This window comes from Tiliqua scincoides, chromosome 5 (genome assembly GCF_035046505.1).
Source record: "Tiliqua scincoides isolate rTilSci1 chromosome 5, rTilSci1.hap2, whole genome shotgun sequence".
NCBI lineage: Eukaryota > Metazoa > Chordata > Lepidosauria > Squamata > Scincidae > Tiliqua > Tiliqua scincoides.
The window spans coordinates 127,330,180-127,355,887 of NC_089825.1; the positions used below are offsets into that span (position 1 = coordinate 127,330,180).

The 25,708-nt window shown below is 50.0% G+C and overlaps 1 protein-coding gene across 1 annotated transcript; it reads left to right on the forward strand.

Moving 5' to 3' along the window:
* Positions 1-21,478: 21,478 nt before the first annotated feature.
* On the forward strand, positions 21,479-25,640 carry CIDEB (cell death inducing DFFA like effector b). Its single transcript, XM_066628990.1, has 5 exons — positions 21,479-21,519; positions 22,078-22,222; positions 23,448-23,597; positions 25,106-25,296; positions 25,502-25,640. Exons 1-5 carry the CDS (start codon positions 21,479-21,481, stop codon positions 25,638-25,640), a joined length of 666 nt encoding a protein of 221 aa, XP_066485087.1.
* Positions 25,641-25,708: the final 68 nt, after the last annotated feature.

Below are 25,708 nucleotides of genomic sequence, written 5' to 3' on the forward strand. Positions count from 1 at the left end.
GGTTTAATGGAAGCTCCATGGTCTGGGGCAGTGTACCTTTCACAAGGAGGGCTTTTGCCTTCAGCCTGTTTGTGCACTTCCTAGAGCCACTGGCCTCTGTTGAACGCCAGTCTGGTAAGAGGGGTCCCTGAGCTGATCCAGCAGGGCTGGCTGCAATGGTGTGTACATAGGGTGCCATGTAGCGAACTTCAGGAAACCACACTTTGTACATTCTCAGAGACACTCCTCTCCAACCTCCCTACAGGGATTAGTTATTATTTAATGGGGGGGTGCATGGGTAGTGACTTTGGCTGCATTTGCTGACACTATTTCACCTATATCACCTACCTAATACACTTTTAAAGCAATTATCATTATTATAATGTAAGCTTTGAATAAAAACACCACACTGCTTTCTGCACTTTGACTTTTGGAAAACACCAAAGTCCATGAACAAATAGGACTGTTTACTCCCACCTTCCTACACACTTACCCAGTTCCCCCTCTATCCTAATGTTATGTGTAAAACTTGGGCTCAGTCTGAGGAGGACCTGAGGGAAAACTGCTGCAGGAGAGGAGGCTGCAGTACCAGTGGAGGGAAGGTAGAGGCTGCTGTGTGCAGAGGCCTATAAAAGGGGCTGCACAAACAAGAGCAGGATAACCACCAGGGAAAAGCTGCTGTGAGGAGCCTTGGAGAGCAAGTTCTGCAGAGGAAGAAAGATCAGCAGGCAAGCTGGGAGAAACAGAGCTGCAAAGCAGAGCTGAGGAGAGAGCCAGGGAACAACCAGCTAGCCTTTGCCTCAAGTCCTATTACCTCCTGCCTGCCTAGTGCCTACCTCAGGTCCTCACTCACTCACTCAATCAGGGAAGGGTGTTATCATTTTGGTTCAAGTTCCATTCCTCACAATAAAGGTCTTGGTTTCAGTGGTCTTTGTCAATCCTGCATAACACTAATTGGCCAACTCCAGGAGCCTTTGCCCCATGCAAGCCATGCACTAGAACCACAGGTCAGCCATCTCCACCACTCAGGAAGTGACCTGGCTCTGCCTTTAATTTCTCAGAATTTGTTTTGCCCCCGTTTTCACTGCAAGAATTTTAGGAAGGAATAAAGAATGGATAATGCCATCCTGAAAAAGGACAAACTCATTTGCTGTAGGTAGTGTGACCGAGCAGGTTTCTCAAACTTAGAGGGAGCTTTACTCCCTCAGTAAGTTGTTGTGGGGGAGGGGCTAGGGCAGCAATGTGATCCCCAGGATTGCGTCAATGAGGGGGGCAAAGGGGATGCTCTACATTTTAAATGTAGGGCTGCGGGAGGTGCGGGGAGCCCTGCACAGCCCTGTGCAGCACTCCCCGGGGCTTGGAATCTACAATAAAAGCAGGTTCTGAGCAAGACCTAGTGTGATGAGGCTAGAGGAGCCAATGTGAGACTTTCAGAGCAATCGTATGCATATCTACTCAGAAAAAAAGCCCCATTGATTTCAAAGGGTCTTACTCTTAGGTAAGTGTGCACACGATTGCAGCCTCTGACCGGAAAGAGCACCTCCCTGATTGTTTAAAAGATGAGCTGCTGAAGAAACTGTTTGCAGCTTAGGTTGGCCATCAAAATGTGCTATTTGCAGCCCTACATGTCTTACTCACAGGAAGTGAGCAGCATGGAAGAAACCCTGAGAATGTGCATGGTGGTTAGGAAGAACTGGCCACTGATCAGACCTCAATGGCTCCCAGCATGCTTTGCATTGAGCAAGGTACTCTGTGTAGACCCTGCATGGTAGATGTTCAGTATGCCAGTTGCAAGGGAACAGTGGAGGGAAGGGGTGTGCTTTCATCTCTAGCTTGTGGGGAGTGCTGAAGGGCCATTGTGGAAAAGCAGGATAAGACTGTTGGTCCTATGTTCGCCCAGTCCCAACAGCAGCAGGCAGATAAGGACACCAGCTTTGCTTCTATTCCAACTGAAAATGTCTTGGTTTTCATGGACATTTGTTCCCCATTTCTTCCAACCAAGTCTAATCTGCTTCACAGCTCAGATCTGACCATTCACCACTGAGCAACTGGAAGCAGCAAGTTCTTGAGGGCAGCCCAGCAGAGACTGGCCTCCCACTCTCTAGTCTTCCCATTTCTGCCTGTCACCAAGACAAAATTGGGGACCCTAAAGGTCAGCCACCAGAAATGAACAGCGAGGAGACAGGAAGTGAGGAGGACCACAAACCAGAGTGGGGGAGCCTTCATACCACATTAAACTGAGCAGAAACATCTGCCCTGCAGAAGGGTGTGTTATGCATGTGATGCCAATTCTATGCTCGGGGTAATTTAAATAGGGATTGAGAATAAAACAGTCAATATTATAATACCATTGTAGAAATCAATGGTAAGGTCACACCTGGAGCACTGCAGCCAGTTCTGGTCGGCACATCTTAAAAAAAGACATCGTGGAACTGGAAAAGGTGCAGAGGAGAGTGACCAAAATGATTACTGCGATGGGGCATCTCTCTTGTGGGGAAAGGCCACAGCGTTTGGGGCTCTTCAGTCTAGAAAAAAGGTGCCTGAGGGGGGAAGTGACTGAGAAATAAAAAATGACGTGGGGGATAGATAGAGGGAAGTTCTTTTCCCTCTCACCCAAAATCAGAACCTGATCCCCCTCTCCAGCTTGGCACTTCCCTCTCCTTCACATTTCCTTTTTGTCTCTCTCATACTTTTTCAATGCAGGAATGGAAGGAGGAGGAGCAGTGGAAGCAGGTGGGTGGACAGAGAAGGGTGCAAGGCAACTGCTGCCTGAGACCTGGTGCTTTCAGTTGGCCTCATGGATGTGCCAGCCCCGGGACCACTGCACCAGTTGCCCTGATTTGTCGACAGTTTCTGCAGAGCGGCTGCATGCTGCAGGGCCTGCTGGGAACCTCTGAGAGCTTGCCGGTGGTCACTTTGTCTTGATAATTATGGTGCTCTGTCGTTCTTGTTGACACCAGAGTCTGCACATCCTCCCAGTGTGGTTAGAAAGGAGGAGGAGGAGGAGGAGGCATCTGAACAACTACAGCAACACAAAGGCTGGGGCAGTTTCTTACCTTCTTCAGCCCCTGAAGGTGATGGAGCAAGTTGGCCCTCGCTCTGTTCCCCTGGGTGAGTCTCCCTGATGCTCTTTTCCTTGTTGTTCGGGAACTTCTTTGTCCATCCTTTTCTCCCCAGTTTGCCCTCCACATTCTCTCCATATCTTTGAGTAAGTGACAGACCTGTCTCAATCATGTCCCCCCTCAGATGCCTTTTTTGTAGACAGAAGAGCTCCAAACTCTGTAGCCTTTCCTCATACCAGGCTGGGACACTGCCCTTTCGAGGAAAGGCTATAGCATTTGGGCCTCTTCAGTCTACAAAAAAGGCATCTGAGGGGGGGACATGATTGACACATATAAAATTTTGCAGGGGATAAATAGAGTAGATAGAGAGATGCTCTTTTCCTTCTCACACAGCACCAGAACCAGGGGACATCCACTAATTTTGAATGTTGGGTGAGTTAAAACAGACAAAAGAAAATATTTATCCAGTATGTATTTAGTCTGTGGAATTCCTTGCCACAGGATGTGGTGATGGCATCTTGCCTAGATGCATTTAAAAATTGATTGGATAAATTTCTGGAGGAAAAGTCCATCATGGGTTACAAGCCGTGATGGGTACGTGCAACCTACTGGTTTTAGAAGTGGGCTGTCTCAAAATGCCAGGTGCAAGACAGTGGCACCGGGATGCAGGTATTTTGTTGTCGTGTGTGCTCCCTGAAGCATTTGTGGACCACTGTGAGATACAAGAAACTGGACGAGATGGGCCTCTGGCCTGATCCAGCAGGGCACTTCTTATCATGTCCCTGGATTTGAGGCTGATCTTCTGCACCCCTTCTTTTCCCTGGTGAATGCACACCCCACTTTCTTTTAATTCCACCACAATCTCAGCTCCAAGCCCTTGGCAGGGTTTCCACCTGCTGTTGCATCCTGCAATGATGGAGGTCCCATCTTTCTCCCTTGGGGCAGCTCCAGCAAGTGACAGGCTAACTCATGACAACTTCTTCTTTGGCTGCCTGGTGTTGCCTCCCCCATCCATTCACTGAATCCGCTCCTCTGGAGTCCCTGTCCTTTCTCTCTGGCTGCAAGTTGACTGGGGTTCTCCTTGCCCCTGTTTCAGTAAGTGCAAACAAGGAAAAGAGCTATTTAAATCTCAATGATTATTGAAAAGGCAACTGATGTGTTTCCAGGGTCACTACAATCAGGACAGTAGCTACGGGGGAGTCTTGCATTATTGTATTAGTCTTGCAGGCGCTGCTATACCTAACGTAAGTGGCCCCTCGCACTCACCTTTGAAGCCTTTCTGGACAGCGAGGGCAGCTGCGCTTATGGCAGACTCTCCATGATAAACAGCAGCTTCTCTTGGGAATCGAATCAACTAAGCCAAGATGTCCTTGTCCAGTTATCAAGTCCCTGCTTCATTTGATCTTTTGGGGTCGAGCGACTCAATGGGAATGAGGAAAACAGGCTCCCCGGCCCCACCTCGCCGTCCACATTATACTTAGGCTTCAAGCAACCTGTGAGGGATCAGGACTCGTTCTGTGGTCAGGATGGAGGAGGGCAACAATTCCAGGAGCTCTGGAATTACGGGTGTCTCTGCCACTTTGCTGGTGCTATTTCTTCTCCAAATGATACACACTGCCTTGTTTCATCCTCTGCTTCCTGCAACATTCCCTCTTTGTGTTTTACTGTTCATTCTTCCTCATTCATGTGTTTACTGTCTCTGGCTTCTGTCCCTTCCTACCAGGAAGCCAGGTTATGGAGCAAGAAACCATCCTGGTCTAGGCTCGCTAGAACCTGAAACTGATTTTTGTTCTCTCTTTTCTCTTTCAGCCTCGGTCTCGTTTCTTCTCTGGATGCTGCCCCTCACAGGTAAAATTAACCCAAGCCCAGGCCCCACAAATCAGGCAGGGAGGCAGTGGCCATGATCACACAGTGACCTCCTCTCTTTGCCATGGGTACCTGCAACATCCTGGTTTTAGAAATAGGCTACTTCAGAATGCCAGGTGCGAAGGAGTGGCAACAGGAAGCAGAGATCTTGTTCTCCTGTGTGTTCCCTGAGGCATGTGGTGGGCCGCTGTGAGATGCAGGAAGCTGGACTAGATGGGCCTATGGCCTGATCCAGTGGGGCTGTTCTTATGTTCTTAACTACAATTCCCAGGAGGCCTTGCAGGTCTCTTGTTATCTGGTGTGCTCCCTAGGGCATTTGGTGGGCCGCTGTGAGATGCAGGAAGCTGGACTAGATGGGCCTATGGCCTGATCCAGTGGGCCTGTTCTTATGTTCTTAAACTACAATTCCCAGGAGGCCTTGCAGGTCTCTTGTTGTCTGGTGTGCTCCCTGGGGCATTTGGTGGACCGCTGTGAGATGCAGGAAGCTGGACTAGCTGGGCCTATGGCCTGATCCAGCAGAGCTCTTCTGATGTTCTTTTGCCCTTGTTTTGCTTTCTGCCCTCTCTCAGATTCCCAGGCACCTTACAGGGCTCCACCTCCACCAGCCGCCAGACTGTCTGTGTACCCTCCAAGTCATACCTTCATCCGAGGACAGCAAATCAGGCTGAATTGCACCCCCCCAGAAGGACAGGGGCCAGCGGGGTTCATTTACTATAAAAAGAGTGCAAATGGTGGATGGAATAAGCAAAGCACCCTGAAAGGGAGAACTGTCCGGGTCTCCACAGTGCACTTAAAACCAAAGGAGACCTTTGTCTGCAGCTACTGGGAAGCAAGCCAGGCCGGAATATGGGCCCAGTCGGAGCAAAGTAACCAGGTTGAGTTCTTGGTCCTTGGTGAGAAACATTTTCTTTGCAAATTTATTCCAAGACACAACCAAGCCATCTGTGCTAAGCTGTCAAGACCAAGGTGTGGGAAAGGCTTGAACCAGAATTCTGGAGCTTCTGACCAGAGGGGGCCAGCGCAGGAGGTGCAATATATATACCAATAAACAGGATACATACCAATGCAAGTCTCATATGTCTAGTTAATGCAGAAACACACCTCACTCATTTTAGGGACTGCTTCGATGCTGCCACATTCTGTGGTAGGTTCCTCCTGCATAATAATAGAGCATGATGCCTTAGTGTGCTTTCATGTGTTCATTCTCTGATACGCTTCCTCTTCTTCCCTCCCAAGAGCCACCTGCAACCCTTTTGCTGGAGCCTCAGCGCCCTATGTACATCCAAGGGGAACGTCTGACCCTACACTGTTTAGCTCCTGATGGTCTGGAGGTGACAAGATACACATTCTACAAAGTGCAAGGGGAGCAGAGTTCAGAGATGCTGCATGGTCAGCAAGCAGGACCCCATGCACAATTCCACGCAGAGGACCAGACCGCTGGAGAGTACAGCTGTGACTACCAGACCATGCGATCAGGAAGGGAAAGCTGGTCCCAACAGAGCAACCTGGTCTCTATCGCCGTGATCGGTGAGTGAGTCTGTTTGCTGTTGGGTGAGGTCCATTCATGAAACATGGGGCAGACTCCTCCTCTTTCCAGTCCACAAAGGGCTTCATCTCTGCTAGCTCTGTACCCATCTCAGGTTCTTGACTGGGGCTAGAGAGGGACCCCAACTGCCAAGCAAGATTCCTCTTTCTCCCCACAGTGGACTCCCTCTCCCTGAAGGGGGCTCCAGTGCAGTGGTGTAGCTATGGCAGAGGTTGCTCCTTCAATACTGCAGGCACCACAACATGCCTGTGGAAGCAGGCCCCTTCCACTCACTGTCAGAGCTGGAGGTGCTCTACACTTAAGCCAACAACTTTCCTTCCCTAACCCCCCTTTCTCTGTGCTCCTTCATTCCCTTTCTCAGGCCGCCCTCCTCCTCCATACATCTCCATCACCCCAAAGCACAATGTCTACAAAATGGAGGAATCCATCAGACTCACCTGCTCCGTTCCTCCTGGGCACCGTGTGTCCAAGAGCCTGCTTCTCAAGGACGGCAGGCAGGTGCAGCAGCTCACCCCATCATCCGCTCTGGGCACTTCCTTCACGTATACCTTGCGCCTGCTTCCACAAGACGGAGGCACGTACTCCTGCAGGTACCAATTTCAGGAAGCCACACGGGACGTCTCATCTCTGGACAGCAGCAGCATCAGTTTTCAAGTGCTTGGTGAGGACATTTCCCCTCCCCTCCCCACATAAATCTGTTGGATGAGCTGGTGAGAGGCTGAGCTATTTGTATCTGAGGTTGGAAAGGAGCTGATGGTGTTTCCCCTAGAGCAGGGGACCCTGGAGCAGTGGTCCTCAGACCTTTTAAACCAGGGGACCAAATACATCCCTAGCTGGTGAAAGCAGAACTTGTCAATTAAACTCTTCTCATCCCCTCTGTGCATCATCTGAGCCTCTGCAACATGTTCCCCCAGCATTAGAGGCTTGGTGGGTGTTCAGGAAACTGGAGGCAGACCAAGGGAAGTACTTCCTAGGGGGTAGTGCGTAGTGTACCCATTCCTGATCCCTGTTTCACTGATTTACTGAGTCAGCAGCTGAATGGAGAGCAGGAAATTGGTAGATGTCTGCTGCCCCCATTCCAGGATGGAGAAACCAGGCACTGGGGAGAACATTTGGGAAAAATCTCCCCTCCCAGGAGAGGGCAGAACCCAGTAGCTCTGGTTGAAAACCCAATTGCAGCAGTACCCACAAGTGATCTGACATGACGGCCCTCTAACTACTAATGAATGGACTAGGCAAGCAAGGCATCAAAATATAACCAATTTATTAAACCCCCCCCCCCAATTAAAATGGGGAAGCAGGGAGGGAGAGAAGTGCTGTACAACAAGCAGACTGGTGAAAAAATTATGAGGAAAAGATGGAATATAAATCATTTAAGTAAGTAAGAATGTAAGTGACTGGACTTGGCCTTGTTATGTGTAAAAAAATTGAGTTTGACTGAGGAGGACCTGAGGGAAAACCGCTGCAGGAGAAGCAGCTGGAGTACCAGTGGAGGGAAGATAGAGGCTGCTGCGTGCAGAGGCCTATAAAAGGGGCTGCACAAGCAGAAAGCTGATATATAGACCACCAGGGAAGCCTTGCTGAGAGGAGCTTTAAGACTGGGCTCTGGGAGACCACCAGGGAAGCTGGCGAGAGAAGGAGCTGCAGGAAGGAGCAAGCTGGGAGAGACCAAGCTACAGAGTGGAGTTGAGAGCTGAGGAGAGAGTTGCAGCAAGGAGCCCCTAGGAGAGCCCCAGAGAACCTGGGGGCAGCCACCCAGCCCCTTTGCCTAAAGTCCTGCAGCCTCTTGCCTGCCTTAGGTTCTCACTCAATCAGGGAATTGGGAACAAGGGTGTTGATATTTTGGTTCAGGTTCCATTCCTCACAATAAAAGCCTTGAACTCAGTTTGGGGTCAGTGGTTTCTCTTGATCCTGCATAACAGCCTGTTAGCCCCCAAGAGACCCCTTGATGATATTGGGTGCAGTAACTGAACTGGGGAGCTACAGGTATCTCTTGTTTTATACATGTTTGATTTAGACCAGCATTTCTCAAAGTGTGCTCTTAGCAACCCTGGGACTCCCTGAGACCCCTTCAGGGGCTCCATGAGCACACCATAAATGGTCACCAACTTCTTGGCCTGCGCCACCCTGTGCATACATCAGTACTTTGGGTCTCCCCAAGACTCGGTTTAAGAGTGTAGAGGCTCTGGAGAGCCTTTATGTTTGAGGACTGCTAATTTAGACATTTTTGAAATAATGCCCTTGTTTTGTTCCTGTCTTGTTATCAGCACACACCAGTCTGTGTTCCCCTCACCCCCAAAGAATTCTAGGCGCTGGCAGTTGGTGTGGTGCTGAGAACCATCATTATAGACCTGTCCTGTCCCCCACCAAGAACAACAGACCCCAGGGCTTTTGGGGAAGGGAGGATGCTGTGTGTGTCCAGTTTAATTCTGAGCATCCTTGGGAAATTTAGGTGTTTCATGGATCAGTAGTCAACACGGTTTGCTTTTCCTGCACCACCACCACACCCACACGCCCCTTTCTCTGTCCTGCTCAGGCCCTCTTCATCTTCCAGACTTCTTTGTGTCCCCAAAGAGAGATGCCTACAGACCCGGAGAATCCATCCGCCTCAAGTGCAAAATCCCTCCTCAACAGTATCATGATCTGAAGGTCCTGTTTTTGAAGGATGAACAGCAACTTCATCTCACCTCCTCCCCATCCTCCAAGGACACCTTCACGCACTCCCTGCGCCTGTCTCCACCAGACAGCGGGAGGTACTCTTGCTGGTACCAGTTTGTGGTATCTGAGCGGCAGATCCAGTCCGACAGAAGCAGCTTCTTCCAGGTGTCGGTGATGGGTGAGACCTTTTCTTTCAGTGCAGGTCTGTGGGAAGAACAAGCGGGAGGCCGGACTGAGCCGGGGCAATTTGGTCAGCGAAGGAACAAGGGAGGAACAGATTCTGATGGGTTTGAAATACTATATAAAGTCTCCATGTGCAGTGGTTTCAGGGAAGGGATCTTTCAACACTCCTCTTTTCTCTTACGGTTTATCTGTTCAGTTATTTCCCAAATAACGTACGGAAATCAAGGCATGTGGAAATCTACCCCAAGGGACTGTGATTATAACTATGCCCTTGTGATAAAAGAGTTAATGGTTGTGCTTTGCTGTTAGGATTTTCCCCCCAATTCCCCCCAATGGCTGAGGTCCCTCAAATTCAAAACCAATTCCCCCCAATTGGGGGCCAGCCCAATTGGAGGGCTGGAGAGATGGGACCAGAGGGAAGTCTCTGGGCCAGAGGGAGGCTCTCTCTCTCTCTCTCTCTCTCCTTCTTCTTCTTCTTCTTCTTGTGCTGTAGGCTCTAGACTGGACAGGAGCGTCTAGGAAGCAGAGGGAAAGTTGCTAAGCAGAGCCCCAGGGAAAAGTCAGAAGGGACCCAACTGAAGCTTGTTGCGTCAGGCTTTGCTTGCTTTGAGTTTGTCCTTCCCTCTCCAGTGTGGGGTCCAGGCTTGGCCTAGTTTTGACCTGAAGAGCCAACCCCATTCAGGGGAAGTTCGTCTGTGGCATCCCAGGCCTGTTCAAATTGTTTTCCTCCCCTGTAAATAAAACCTTTTTGTCAAAACCTCTGCCTGTCCTGGATCCCTGGACTGTCAGCCTCCCCACTCTGCAGAGATTCCTGGCAGAGTGAGACCAATTAAAACCTTGCTGAGCCTTCTTGAGGGGTTTTGCCCAAGGAGCCCCTCTGGGAACCGAATTCTTGGGCTGGTGGCAACAGAACCAGGTCTCGTCCCACCAACCTGCAAGGCACACCGATTGGAGGCATGGGGAAGGAAGGGAGTGAGTGAGTGCTGGGCACTAGGCATCACTGCCCTGAGACAGCTGCTGGTTGCTGGGAAACCCCTTCCCCCTCCAGACACAGTCCTGATGGTCTCTTAATGCAGAATATGGGCTGACCAGCTGCATTCTTTTTAGATTGTGAGCCCTTTTGGGACAGGGAGCCATTAGAGATTTGATTTTCTCTGTAAACCGCTTTGTGAACTTTTTGTTGAAAAGCGGTATATAAATACTGTTGTTGTTGTTGTTCTTACATGCAGAGGATTGACCAGCTGGCAGCTGTGTTCATGACCTGAGATGCTTCTCGGTGGGAGATCTCCGACTCCTGTTTTTGTTCCCAAGTAATTGTGGGAGTCTTGCTGGATGTCACTGTAATGCGGTTTGTCCCACTTTCAAGTGACTATTATTGTTTTGCAAATACCATTTTGGCACACAGGAGTCAGCAGTTCCATTTTGTCCCCTCCTTCCCCAAATGGGGCCTCTTATGAACCCACATTTTGCCCACTGGTAGACCCGCCCCCCCCCATTCCAGCCTTCTCCTTCTACCAGTGTTAGGCCAGGTGGGGCTATGGCAAGGATGCCAAGTCTCTTCTTCCAGCCATTGCTCCATCTGTAAATAAAGCAAATATTGCCTCAGCATTGTCTGCTCCAGGGGAAGCCGGAACCCAGGCAAGATGGGAGCACCTGGAACTCTAACACCTCAGGAAAATGGGTGACAAGTGTGCAACAATTATATTTTAAAAAAATTTATTCTCACTGATGCAGCTTCAGCCTCCAAGCAAACATCTTGGGGGTTGGGGGTGTCAGGCTTCCAAGAATTCCAAGAGAATTCCACTCTTAGAGCTATTTTAATAAAAGGGCTGTTTACCATGTTAGTTTGCAGTTCAATGCAATTCTGTTCTAGTTGTTGGCAACCTTCAGTCTCGAAAGACTCTGGTATCGCGCTCTGAATGGTGGTTCTGGAACAGCGTCTAGTGTGGCTGAAAAGGCCAATCCAGGAGTGACAATCCCTTCCACACTGGGAGCAAGTGCAGTCTGTCCCTGGTCTGTCTCCTTGGCTGTGGGCCTTCCTTCTTTGCCTCTTAGCCTCAGACTGTTGGCCAAGTGTCTCTTCAAACTGGGAACGGCCATGCCGCACAGCCTGCCTCCAAGCGGACCGCTCAGAGGCCAGGATTTCCCACTTGTTGAGGTCCACTCCTACATACTTTGTATTTGATTATAAAGCTTTGTTAGCTGCCCTGGGCATTTGCTTTGGCATGGGAAAGGTGGCATATACATTTCTATAAATAAATAAATAAGTAAATAAATAAATAAATAGTACATCAAAGAAAATAATTTTTAAAACTTCAAGATAAAAAATAGGATTAAAAGAAAACGATCAAACAGAAAACCCAGATAAAAGCAGGGAAAAGTTAAGGGGTGGTTGGTTGGCAACCTTCAGTCTCGAAAGACTGTGGTGTAAGCCTACAGCACCCAGTATTTCCAGGCAGTCTCCCATCTAAGTACTAACCAGTCCTGAACCTGCTTAGCTTCTGAGATCAGGCAAGATCAGGCACATGTAGGCTAACAAGGATTCCTTCCTGCTGTGACACTCCATACTGGTGTGGCCAAACCGTGGCCCGCGAGCCACATGCGGCTCTTTGACATAGAATGCAAGGCTCTTGGAAATACGTTTGCCGAGCTCCTTTTTGCATCACAATTGATATACAGTACATAAGAGGTAAATAGGAAATGTTCAAGCTTTATGATTGTTTACTGGATATAAACTGAGAGTCCACGGGATTAAAAGGTAAGCTTAATGTTCATGGTGAGTAAATATTTTAAAGAATTTTAACGCTTCCTAAATCTTGTGGCTCTCAAACATCTGAAGTTTAATGTATGTGGCGCTTACATTAAGCAAGTTTGGCCACCCCTGTTTTATGCTTTCCTTTGCAGTTCCTCCAACTGCCGCAGAACCAGAGTTCTCTACGACTGTCCAGGCTGTTCAGGGCAACCAAATTGCAACAGAACTGGAAGATTCTACTGGAACACCCACGGCATCAGCTCTGCCATCCACGTCTTCCCATGTGGGTGCTGGAGTTGGCACTCCCACATGCACCCAGGTTCCTCAAGTCACCTCACCGTCAACGGGCTCACAGTCCTCCCCCTCCCAGGATCCTGTCGACTTAACCACACGCCCAGCAGAACCTCCGGAAGCAACAGATTCGGCCCTCACCTCTTCCCAGCCTATGCAGCATGCTAGCACTCCAACTAGTACCAGCTCTCAGGGCACCTCAAGGCCACCGGTCAGAAACAGCAGCAATCCCAGAGGGACCACGCAGTCACCTGAACACCTAGAAGGTACCCCCACCCTCAGGGTCTTAGAAGCCTCACACACAGCACATGATGGTCAGTTTGCTGTAGCCCAAAATCTGCATCTTCCTCCAGGAGAACCTGGAAGTGACATCATGATGTCACCTCTGGGTGCCGCTGCCTCTAGTGCCATATCTGCATAAAATAGGCACCTGGACCTTGAGGCTGTGAAATCCACAGACCGCTTTTGTTTGAATGGCTGAGCTCAGTACTGAGAGGTCAGAAGCTGTTGTGAGGAATGACCTAAAGAGTTTCTCTTTATCCACTGCGGAGTAGCCGCACCTCTGAATTTCAAACTGGGGGGTGGATCTTTTGCACAGAGGGAGAAAAGCAGAAGAGAAAACCTCCCCTCTGGAAATGGGGTGGGACAAGAGCGGCTTTACATGGCTGGCAGAAAGAGAAACCCAAGGGAGCATTGCAGACTGGGGGTCATCGGCCAGAGAGTGGGGGAAGTCTGGCCAGGCAGGCATGTGGTATGTGGGGCAGCAAGGAGTGACCAGTGGCCTCCAGCTGCCAGTCTGCTGATTAACCGTTCTCTTGCCCAGGTCGGCCTCTTGGTCTCCTCCTTGCAATTGGATGCGGTAGTGGAGGAGCCTTCGTTCTCCTGGTGCTTCTTGTTTGCTTGTACTGGAGGAAGCAGAAAGGTACTTGGCCCAGGTGGGGAGTGGGGGGGGGTGTACCAGGGTTTGGGGTGCTCCAGGACAGCAGTCCTCAGCTGGAGGGCAAGGTAGAAATATTGTAATGAGTGAGCAGGGGCTCTGCAGGCCAAAATGCAACAGGGGAAACCTCTCTTGTCAGTGTGGTTCCGTTTCATTGCCTCTTGGGCAACTTCTGATGGCAAGGTGGGGAGGGAGAGATCAGGCAGAAGGCAGCAGTGCCCTTGATGGGACAGAAGATAGTTGGAGAGGGCCTTTCACTTGAATAGTAAGTCCATGATGCTGCAAGAGAAAGAGACATAGACGGACGGAGAGGGCACCAAGCTTTTCATTTCACTGCATCTTTCTCATCTTCTCAGGTAGCAGCAGGATCTCATCTAGGTGAGTGATAATGAAATTGTGGGAGTTATGATGGGTGGAAACCCACATACTGCAAGCAGCTTCCTCTAAGATACATGTGCTGGTGTGGTTAAGCTCTTTGTGTCACGGGGCCGCAGTGGGGAGAACAGTGGTGCCTGCTAAAATGAATTTTAAAAACCAGTTCCTTCCTTTCTCTCTACCTTCCTTTCAGGGCCTACTGGAAAAGTATGAAGCTTCAGCGGTCCATGAGGATGCGATGGTATGAAGGAGGCTTTTGTTTGCCTGTGGTGATCCTTAGAGGGAAAGTGACTGGGACAAAGGCCCTTCCAAAACCAGCACTTGCTTGGTGCTAAAGCATCCCCAGCACATACCCAGGGACCCAGCACATTTCCAAAATATAGGCAGGCAGACACCCCAGATTTGGCTTACCCATTTGGATGGGGTTGCCAATTCTTTACTGGGCCTGGTGCTTGCCTTTTTAACATCAGCTTGACATGCAGAAATTCAGCCAGTCAAAACCTTTCCCATCTCTGCACTAGGAAAACACTACAGCTGTGTACTTTTCTATATGTCAGCCTGCTGTTAAAGGCATAGTAGCAGGACTAGTAAAAATAAGTTCACAACCTCAATAGCCCAAGCACCCCTTCCAAATTATCCCCAAGCTTCTTCTTCCCCTCTGTACTCACCCACAGCTGCTAATGCCATTCTTCTTCCTTTCAGTGACAAAGATCCTGTTGGGATTGCTATAAGTAAGTAATATGTGAATCTTCAGTCTCCCCCACAGCTCTTGTAGGGGTGGTGTTTGTTGTATACAAAGGGGGGTTTGGGTGCTCAGGGTTCTTGGTTTTCGAACCCTAAAGCCCTCAAGGCCCCTTGCCCAGCAGTACTGCCACTACCCTGTATGCGCCAGTGCCTCAGTCCAGGGACACTGAGACCCTCTAGGCTTAATTCTATCCCTTGCAGGCACTGAGCTCTTTCTCCAATTAAAGCCTCAGTCCTCAAGTTACTAGACCTCAATGAGCACTTGGTAGCTTGCTGAACGGCTAGGCAGGATTCTGAACCTTTGTCCCCAACAGACAATGAAACAACTTAGTAAAAGATATTTTAGTTTAATAGGTACATAAGGTTACACACTCTACAATAAGGCAGCAAATGCTAGAGGCATAAACATCTAGGAAACATATCAGCAATAAAATAATAAAGCTAGCTGGCTATCTTTATTAATTCCTGTCTCTCACCTGGGTCAGTTACTCTTGTAGATCTCTTAGCTCCAGGGCTACCTAGGGGGCCAGGTGCCCATGATGGACAATGGAGCTCACACGCGTGCAGGATGTTGCACCCAAAACTCTGCTCAAGCAGGAACACCCACACACCCCTAGGCACTCATGATTATACTTCTTACGCTAATAGTACTGAGGTGACTTCATATTTATTAGATGGTCCAATCAGAACCCTTGAGTTGGCCTGGTTGCTAACCCCTCATAGTTCTTACCCCTCCCAAGTGGAGATCCACAGCTACACTCCATCACCCTTGCTAAGGCGCCTCTCTGTCTGCTAAGGTGCTAAACATTCCAATGGGTTGTAATTCTTGTTACCTGTCCTTTCTGGCCAGCAAAGGAGAGACAACAAATCCTTTTGTTTATTTACTCACATTCCTGCAGCTGGGAACTGCTACTTCTCAGTTACACTGAGCAACTTCTCAGTTACACTGGCTTAGTTTGGTTCAGGCTTCCATGCCAACCTAGGCCTAACATGTACTTATTTATGACAGTGTTAAAGCTCCCTTGTCCTCAAGAGCCATGTGGCAGGCAGAAACTCAAAGGGTGAAGCTTTCCCTACAACTATTTCACGTTGGGGGGAAAAAGCACATCTGCTGGACATCTGTCTCTCTCAGGCAGCTGTTAAAGTCAGAGTTACAACCCAGGTACTGTAGGTGGGGCCAAGCACACTCCCAGCAGCAGAGCTGAACCCTCCACAGTGGTGCTGGGCTTCTGCCTAGACCCACTAACTTAGAGCCAGGCTGCAGGAGGGATCCCAGAGGAGTGTGGCCCATTGGCGCAGAGCCATCTTCCAATGGTTTTCAGGGTAATCTCTGATGCTGCCCCAAGATGCTCTGAGAGGCAGGTTGACCATCTTCCCAAAGAGGAAGCGTTCCCCTCCCTCAAGCATTCTGAAATCTAACAAAGTTCCACAAGGGTGGAATCTCCCATCATTGGGCGTTCCCCATGTCCCTTTTAAGAGGTCAGACCAGAAGTCTCGTAAAGGGACAGAAGTTTCACAACCAAAGGGTCACTTTGGGTATGAAGCTGGAGTTGACCCATCCATGAGGCCAACTGAGGTAATTGCCTAAGGCAACAGGTTGGCAGGTGCTACTCACCTCCATTGTAACTTGTCCCCCCACTCCCTGGATTAGAAAAGGGAGGGAGTGGAGCAGAATGTGTGGAGATGAGAGAGGCTGGCTAGAGCATCTCTAGGGAACAGGAAAGAGCAGAAGCTGGCACCTCAGTGGGTGGGGGGACAAGACAGTGCCTCAGGTGTCAGGGGGTCTTGGGCCAGCATGCAAGGCAGGTGCACCACCCTTTCACTATGTCTCCTCCCCAAATCTACTGTCATAACCTTGTCAGTCTTTAAGGTGCCACGAGACCCTTGGTTTTCCCTATAGCTGCAGACACAGCTGATTTTCTGGCCTTCATCACCCTTGAATTCTTGTTGGCAACCTTCAGTCTCGAAAGACTCTGGTATCGCGCTCTGAAAGGTGGTTCTGGAACAGCGTCTAGTGTGGCTGAAAAGGCCAATTCGGGAGTGACAATCCCTTCCACACCGGGAGCAAGTGCAGTCTGTCCCTGGTCTGTCTCCCTGGCTGTGGGCCTTCCTTCTTTGCCTCTTTCCCTCAGTCTGTCGGCCAAGTGTCTCTTCAAACTGGGAAAGGCCATGCTGCACAGCCTGCCTCCAAGCGGGCCGCTCAGAGGCCAGGGTTTCCCACCTGTTGAGGTCCACTCCTAAGGCCTTCAGATCCCTCTTGCAGATGTCCTTGTATCGCAGCTGTGGTCTACCTGTAGGGCGATTTCCTTGCACGAGTTCTCCATAGAGGAGATCCTTTGGGATCCGGCCATCATCCATTCTCACGACATGACCGAGCCAACGCAGACGTCTCTGTTTCAACAGTGCATACAAGCATTGCAATACACAATGTTTTCAAAAAGACAGTGTGAATGCTTGTTGCATCCTACCCACCTCCAGCACCACTCCTGCTGTTGAAAATGAGGCCGATGGTTGGGGAACTTCCCCTTTAGAAGGAGAATTTCTGCATGTCCCATCAAAATTTCTCCACTATGCTGTACAAAGAAGCTCCATCTACTGGCCAACTAGAGATTTGCACATAAAGCGATACAGGACTGATGGTGATCAGACCTTTAATGATGTTGCACAAGATAACTGTCTTCTGTTAGCTCTTCAGGAAAGGGATGTGCGAGAGCAAATGTGGCCAGGGAGCCAAGACTGGGGGCTCCTGCCCAAATCCAAAACCCCAGCGTCAAATCTTGGTGATCCATTGAAGGTAAAGAAGAGGGATGAGGACGCTGATTCTGGAGCAGAATTAGAATTCCCGGTGAGTTTCAAAATCCCCCTGCAAAATCAGCTCAGTGGATTTCCTGCTCCTGGTCCCTGACGGCGCTTTTCTTATTTTTTTCACTGCCAGGAAATTGACCCAACTTACATGCTTCTTGGCTTCTCTTGTTCCACGTTCCGGCAGGAAGGAAACGACCCACTCAAAGAGGAGCCTCGTGTCTTTGAAGCACGACCCCTGTAGACCTTTCCCCCAGGCCTGTCTTCTCATCCCCTCTAGGAAAGATCCTGTGAGACCCTCTTTCTTGTGCCCTTTTTCTTTGGAATCTGATTCTGTAGACACATACTGTTGGCAACCTTCATCCTCGGAAGACTATGGTATCGCACTCTGAAAGGTGGTTCTGGAACAGCGTCTAGTGTGGCTGAAAAGGCCAATTTGGGAGTGACAATCCCTTCCACACTGGGAGCAAGTGCAGTCTGTCCCTGGTCTGTCTCCCTGGCTATGGGCCTTCCTTCTTTGCCTCTTTGCCTCAGACTGTTGGCCAAGTGTCTCTTCAAACTGGGAAAGGCCATGCTGCACAGCCTGCCTCCAAGCGGGCCGCTCAGTGGCCAGGGTTTCCCACCTGTTGAGGTCCACTCCTAAGGCCTTCAGATCCCTCTTGCAGATGTCCTTGTATCGCAGCTGTGGTCTACCTGTAGGGCGCTTTCCTTGCACAAGTTCTCCACAGAGGAGATCCTTTGGGATCTGGCCATCATCCATTCTCACGACATGACCGAGCCAACGCAGGCGTCTCTGTTTCAGCAGTGCATACATGCTAGGGATTCCAGCACGTTCCAGGACTGTGTTGTTTGGAACTTTGTCCTGCCAGGTGATGCCGAGAATGCGTCAAAGGCAGCGCACATGGAAAGCGTTCAGTTTCCTTTCCTGTTGTGAGCGAAGAGTCCATGACTCGCTGCAGTACAGAAGTGTACTCAGGACGCACGCTCTGTAGACTTGGATCTTGGTATGTTCCGTCAGCTTCTTGTTGGACCAGACTCTCTTTGTGAGTCTGGAAAATGTGGTAGCTGCTTTACCGATGCGCTTGTTTAGCTCGGTATCGAGAGAAAGAGTGTCGGAGATCGTTGAGCCAAGGTACACAAAGTCATGGACAACCTCCAGTTCATGCGCAGAGATTGTAATGCAGGGAGGTGAGTCCACATCTTGAACCATGACCTGTAGACACAAAGCAGAGACAAACCCACCATAACCAGACATGCGGCTTTCAGGTGCCAAAAAGGGTGGCTGAGCAAGATCATGGAAAGGTGGCTCATGGCAGACATGATCCGCTAGGAGGTCTTCCTGCATGATCACTATTGAAAGGAACAGGAATCCGTAGAGCTGCGGTTTTCAAACTCTCCAGGAGTTTGAAACCCACAGTAAGTCTTGGCGGGGGGGAGGCAGCAGGGGCAGGGGGAAGGTAGCGACGCGATCCCCAGGATCGCGTCACTCAGGGGGCTGCAGGGACTGGGATGCGCTCACTGGTCCCTGCAGCAGCCGTCCCTGTGTGTGGAGAGCCCTGCGCAAGCGCCTGCAGGGCGCCCCAGGTCAGGGAAAGGGAGAGAGATCGCCCCACTCTCCCTTTCCCTGACCTGGGGAGCCCTGCAGGCGCTCACGCAGGGCTCCCCACACACAGGGACAGCTGCTGCAGGGACTGGAGGCTGCACCCCAGTCCCTGCAGCCCAGTCAGAAGGGAAAGCAGAGCGATCGTGCTCCGCTTCCGGTTTTTGCACTTTCACTTTTCCTGACCTGGGGAGCCCTGCAGAAGGTTGCGCAGGGCTCCCCACACCCCCAGGAGGCTGCAGGAGGCTTGGGCAAGTGCACCCAAGCCCCTGCAGACCCCCTGAGCGGCATGATCCTGTGGATCGTGCCGCTGCCTTCCCCCTGCCTCCTGGCTGCCCCCACCCCTTAAGGTGGCAGAGGCCAGGACCCACAGGCTGGGGCGTCGCGATGCCCCAGTTTGAATACCACTGCCGTAGAGGATGCAAGCCACAATTCTGATCCACTGAGAGACAAGGCAGAGGGCAGTTCCCCTGTGCAAACACCATGGAAAGGAAAGGAAGGGCCGGTGCACAAGAAATGTCGCAAATCAGTAAGCATGTATGCAAAATAGTGAGGATTGGGAAAATCCTTGGCCTTGGGTGCAGGCTGCTGTTTGCACACTGCTCCTACCCACTGAGCATTCTCTGCTGAGGGCCTAATTTATCCCTTCAAATCCACACTTTCTTGGATGGGGCAGGTTATAAAGCAAAAACATTTTTTTAGAATCTTCTCCAATTAAATGTTTAAAAGACTGACATTCCCACTGCCTCTGCTGATTTGCTCTGGTGGCCCAACTGGAGCAGTAGGCGGATGCAGCAGGGGGTACTCGGATATTCTCAGGGGCATCTGTAAGCTACACGAAGGACGAAGTCTCAGAGTGCAGCTTCTTTTTAAAATGAACACATATGATGCTTAGATGAATGTGCATTAATGCAAGTGTTGCATCCCTGCTGCTGGTTGAATATCATAAGTCCAGTTCTTCAACCAATGCTGTCTTTCTCGTCAAATATTTTCCTTGCATTCGCTCATTTTCTCTGTACCTGAATTCATATATTTGTTGTCTGTTTATTGTTCTTCTGAAGACCCGTTTCCATAATGTATTTCAGTTTTACAGTCACATCTCGCTTCTTTTCTTTCCTCCTGATCGAAAATGCTAACCAATAGACTCAGTCTTACCGTCCTGGGTAAGTGCTGGGCCCCTGCAAAGGTGCCTAGAAGCAATTCCCCCTCTGGCTCTCAAAGCAGGCAAGGCTGCCCAATACAACAGATGGGCCTCAAATCCAGGACAAAACAAAGCATTTCTTACACAGTGCATCATTAACTAATGGAATTTACTGCCACAGCCTGAGTCAAGATGGCTTTGGAAAAAAAGATTAGATCAGACCCATTCAGGTAGGAAGATAGATTTATCAGTGACTATTAGCCATGATGATCTAATGCAGGGGTGCCCAAACCCTGGCCCGGGGGCCACTTGCAGCCCCCGAGGCCTCTCAATGCGGCCCTCAGGGAATCCCCAGTCTCCAATGAACCTCTGGCCCTCTGGAGATTTGTTGGAGCCCACACTGGCCTGACGCAACTGCTCTCAGCGTGAGGGCGACTGTTTGACCTCTCGCGTGAGCTGTGGGATGAGGGCTTCCTCCACCACTTGCTGTTTCACGTCTGTGATGCAGTAGCCGCAGCAAAGGAAAGGCCAGCCTTGCTTTGTGCAACACCTTTTATAGGCCTTGAGCTATTGCAAGACCTTCACTCATTCATATAAGTTCATCTTTAATATATTCATTTATGTAAACTTATGTAAATTTATTCAAATTTTAGATGTAAATTAATTCTTTCCCCCTCAGCCCCCGACACAGTGTCAGAGAGACGATGTGGCCCTCCTGCCAAAAACTTTGGACACCCCTGATCTAATGGAAGCTCCATAGTCTGGGGCAATGTACCTTTCAAGAGGAGGGCTTTTGCCTTCAGCCTGTCTGTGCGCTTCCCAGAGCCAATGGCCTCTGTTGAACATCAGAGCCTGGATAAGAGGGGTCCCTGAGCTGACCCAGCAGGGCTGGCTGCAACAGCATGTACATAGGGTGCCACGAAGCAAAAGTGCAACTCCAGGAACCCACACTTCATACATTCTCAGAGACCCTCCCCTCCAACCTCACTACAGGGGTTCTTTGTAGTGGGGAGTCTCTTCTTATATATAAGGTGCAGCATCACTGCAGAAGGGGCTCATCAGTGCAAACTCCAGTTCCAAAATTAGCACCGATAATCCCCACCTTCTCCTTAGCTAGGAGAAAACAGTGATAATGAAATCAAAACACATAACACCACTTTCTGTACTTCTACCTTTGGAAATTCATGGAAAAAGACTTTTTTCCCCCCACCTTCCTCCATAGCTAACCCAGTTTCCCCTCTATCCTAACATGCCAACTCCAGGAGTCTTTGCCACATGCAAGCCTCGCACTAGAGCCGCAGGTCAGCCACCTCCCCACTACCACCACTCAGGGAGTGACCTGGCTCTGCCTTTAATGGCTCACCTTGGAATTTGCCCCTTCCCCCCACTCCTTGCGCATGAGCTGTAAGGTTCAGAGTCCAGACTGACAACAGACAACACAACCAGCTGTCCCTATAGAACTGAGCTGAGGGAACAGAAGGAAGGAATCTGGATCCCCCCCCCCAACAACGACCACCATCACTCCTCTCTCCCTGTGACACAATGGAATACTTCAATGCCTTTGTCCCAGCAGCTTTGATCAAGTGAGTACTTGGGGTGGAGTTTGGTTGGGGGCAAGGCCAGCGAGAGGGGCTGTTGGGGTTAAGCCTTTTCTGCCTAACTTTGCATATATGTAACAAGGACCAAACGTGGACACTGTAGGCCAGGCAAAAATGAGCTAACTGGAAGCTTTCATGTACCTCCTGGGTACCCAATGTCACCTGCCTGTCTCTCCCCTGTTCCTAAAAGAGAACAATTTATTGCAAGGGCTGCTTTGGGGGTCTGGTGTCCTTGCTGTCCTCCAGAGTGACCTGTAGGTCCCTCCCTTGAATGGCTCCCCAACTGGCACAGCCATACACACCTCTCTGCATCCCTGATATAGCCTACTTTGTATAGTTTCAGTGCTAAGCCATTTTGGGAGCCCCCCCCCCCCGGCCTGGAAAGTGTGTATGTATACATGCACCTACCACTATATTCGTGGTAAAAACTGGGCCACTTGATTGGAAACAGTAGCTTTTACTCAACACCCTTCATACACATTCAGAGGTGCACTCCAGGGCCCAACCTGGGATCATCGGAACCATGTCCGTCCTGTCCTACAGGTCAGCCCTGAATGCAGGCTCCGAAGTCACCCGGCGTGTCTGGGCCCCAAGCCCCCCACCTCCGCGGCCCTTCCGGCTCTGTGACCACAAGCGCAGTATCCGCAAGGGACTGGCTGCTGGGACTTTGAAGGAGCTGCTGGTCAAGGTGAGCAGCCTGTCCTCTCCCCACCTCTCCAGGCACTGGTGTGGGGATCAGATATCAAGAGCTGCGTTTGGGTCTGGGTTCAAGTTCCATCTCTGCCCCCACCATCTTAGGACCCCCTCAATGTCAGTCAGCTTCAAAATTTCTTATCTGAAAATTAAGTGCCGTATTTTTCGCTCCTTAAGACGCACCTGACCATAAGACGCACCTATTTTTTAGATGAGGAAAACAGGAAAAAAATATTCTGAACCAAATAGTGTAATAAAATATTTAATAAACTATAACAGAATAACATTTGAACCATGCCCCCCTTCTTAGGGTGAATGGGATCATAAACTGGCATGAAGATCCCTCCCTTTATTAGGGTGAATGGGATCATAAACTGGCATGAAGATCCCCCCTTCATTAAGGTCCCCAACGTGCACTCTTTTTTGCAGTATTCGCTCCACAAGACACACACACACTTTTCCCCCCACTTTTGGGGGGGGGTGGAAAGTGTGTCTTATGGAGCAAAAAATATGGTAACATTTTTGGTTTGCAGAATGTTGTTTTTTTAGTGGTTATCACTGCAGTTGGGGGGGGCAAATGTGGCAAAATTGGAATAGTAGCCAACTGGCTTACTGGTCTTGCAAGAGCAAACACAGTCAACTCTACAAGCACTTAGAAGAACACGGAACAGCTCTTTTCAATGCTTCTCGCAGCACACTGACTTATGGTCCTCACCTCTTGTGATGTTACTTCCAGCTTCTGGGAGACATTTCACGGTTCTGCAGCTTCGTTTCTAGGGTAACTGTCCATGGAACAAAGTGTTTGTCCCTTTTTCCAATCCATTACCACAGACAGTTGCCCCAGAAACAGAGCTGCAGAACCCAGAAGAGTTTTTCTGGGGAGGGAAGCGTATGCTCAGCTTTCACATGTGCACAGGAAACAGCTCCAAGAACCTCCATTTTAATCAACACCTAGCAGCCCCCATAGGTGTGAAGATCTGCTTCAAAATACTTGAGTAACACCTGCTGAAATCCCAAGAGAAACTTGCACGGGCCTCCCACCCATTGCCCCACAGAACTCCAGTGATGGCTGACAGCAGAAAACTTTCTGCAACCCAACGCACAAGGTTATTTAATTTTCACAAGGCACATCATTGAGCTTTAGCGGTGCATCACAGCCACTTGAGCACTGGCAGAAACCGTCATAGCATCTGCCCCAAGTGTTTTTCCTTCCCATTCAGGCAAGGGAGACGTTGCTCATCTCGGGCGTCATTTCCTTGGTGCTGGAGGAAGATGGCACACTGGTGGACACGGAGGAGTTCTTTGGAGTTCTGGAGGACAACACAAGCCTGATGGTGCTGGAGAAAAACCAGAAGTGGAGCCACGCCAAGGTGAGGGGGACGAGGCGGGCCAGGAATGCAGCAGAGTTTTAATCTGGTGTCCTGCATAGTCAGGTGCTGGTTAAAGGATGGGGAGACAGGCAACAACCAATCCACAACTGTAGCAAAAACAGCAGACGGGGGTGGGTCTAATTGCGTGGCTTTCGTCTCCTAGGCTGGATTTACAGGTTTCTTCTGTGACCACCACTTTCATCCACTAAAATTGAGTGTTGGGCGGGTTAGGACAGACAAAAGAAAATATTTTTTTACTCAGCGTGTGGTCGGTCTGTGGAACTCCTTGCCACAGGATGTGGTGCTGGCGTCTAGCCTAGACACCTTTAAAAGGGGATTGGACAAGTTTCTGGAGGAAAAATCCATTACGGGTTACAAGCCATGATGTGTATGTGCAACCTCCTGATTTTAGAAATGGGCTATGTCAGAATGCCAGATGCAAGGGAGGGCACCAGGATGAGGTCTCTTGTTATCTGGTGTGCTCCCTGGGGCATTTGGTGGGCCGCTGTGAGATACAGGAAGCTGGACTAGATGGGCCTGTGGCCTGATCCAGTGGGGCTGTTCTTATGTTCTCTCCTTCCTCATCTCCTTTTCTTGCTTCCTGAGCTCTCACAAGTGTAAGTACTACTATCAGTAATGCCTTGAGCAACTTCCCTTTCTTTCCTCATCCAACATCCATCCCCTTCTCCAAGCCCCACTTCTTTAAAAAAAAAAGTGACAGGTGTTTCTACAGCACCTGCAAGAGCTCAAAGTGCTTTGTGTCCATTTTCCTATTATTTCTTACAACTATTATCATCATCCCCAGAAGTGGAACTGAGATTGCAAGGATGTTTCAGACAAAGGAGTCAGATGAGAGCTTCCCCAGGTGACAGCTCCATGATGTGGCCCCCTCTTGCCCAGTTCTCTCCTGGGTCACCACAGCCATACCTGGTCTGTCCCTCAACTACCACCTAGACTCTCCTCTAGTTCACCCCCAATCCTTGCACTGTCTACTGTACACACTGAAGTCCCTTGAACAAAAGACACCTCAATCCTATATTCTGTACAACACCTGATGCTTTACCACCTAGGACAGGGGTGTTAAACATAAGACCCATGGGCAGATGCAACCCCCAGAAGCTCTTTATCTGGCCCTCAGGCTCTCCCACCACCACCACCAGCTGCTAAGCTGTGCTGGGGTGTCACTGCTGAAAAATTGCATAAAAATTGGGCTCTTTCATATCTAGAAAATACTACCAAGATTTGCGTTATTTTCTCTTCTATAATTTACTGCTGATGAATTCCTAAGTGAGAAAAAAGTGGTCATTTCCGGTCATGCCATACTTAATGACATCATTTCCTGCTTAATGACATCACTTCCAGCAGGCATCATGAATGCTACTCAGCCCACTGTATGAAACGAGTTTGAAACCCCTGGTCTAGAAAAAGAGGAGCTCCCTCCCTGCTCTAGTATACAGGCCTAGACCACCCAGCCTCTCTCTCTCTCTCTCTCTCCCCCCCTGCTCCAGGGTGGAAGCCGACTGCATGCCCTGAGCAGAGAGAAGCCGCGCAACAGTCGGGACATTGCCCGCATCACCTTTGACATCTACAAGCTCAACCCCCGCGACCTCTTTGGCAGTCTCAACATCTCGGCCACCTTCTACGGGCTCTACTCCATGAGCTGCGACTTCAAGTGCTTGGGGCCCAAGAAGGTGCTGAGGTGAGCCCCGCCCTCTGACCACATCAGGGAAAGCCCTAAGGGGTTTCATAAGGGGGTGGAGACTGGTGTGATGGAGGAACAGGACAGCCAGATGCAGCCTGGCTCTCCAACCCCTGTGCAAGAAATCCCCAGTCCCCTTTTCCTGAAATGACACTGCAACAGGTGAGAGCCCATCATTAACTCCTCCCTCTCCTCCTGTCCACAGGGAGATCTTGCGAATGGCATCAGCAGTCATGCATGGCGTGGGACACATTCTCTTGGGGGCCTCTCATTACATCCGCCGCCTGCTGGACGGCAGCGAGAACTGGCACCAGCATGCCCGGCTGACCAGCTATGAAGACTGAGCCTTCCTTCCCTCCCCTTCTCCTGCAGCAGGCCCAACTAACTGCAGGGCTGGGAACTGATCCAGGAC

Coding starts and splice junctions, on each gene's coding strand:
- CIDEB (XM_066628990.1), top strand. CDS start 21,479: ATGGAATACTTCAATGCCTTTGTCCCAGCAGCTTTGATCAA. Junction 21,520..22,077: donor GTCCCAGCAGCTTTGATCAA/GTGAGTACTTGG, acceptor CCTGTCCTACAG/GTCAGCCCTGAATGCAGGCT. Junction 23,598..25,105: donor AGAAGTGGAGCCACGCCAAG/GTGAGGGGGACG, acceptor CCCCTGCTCCAG/GGTGGAAGCCGACTGCATGC.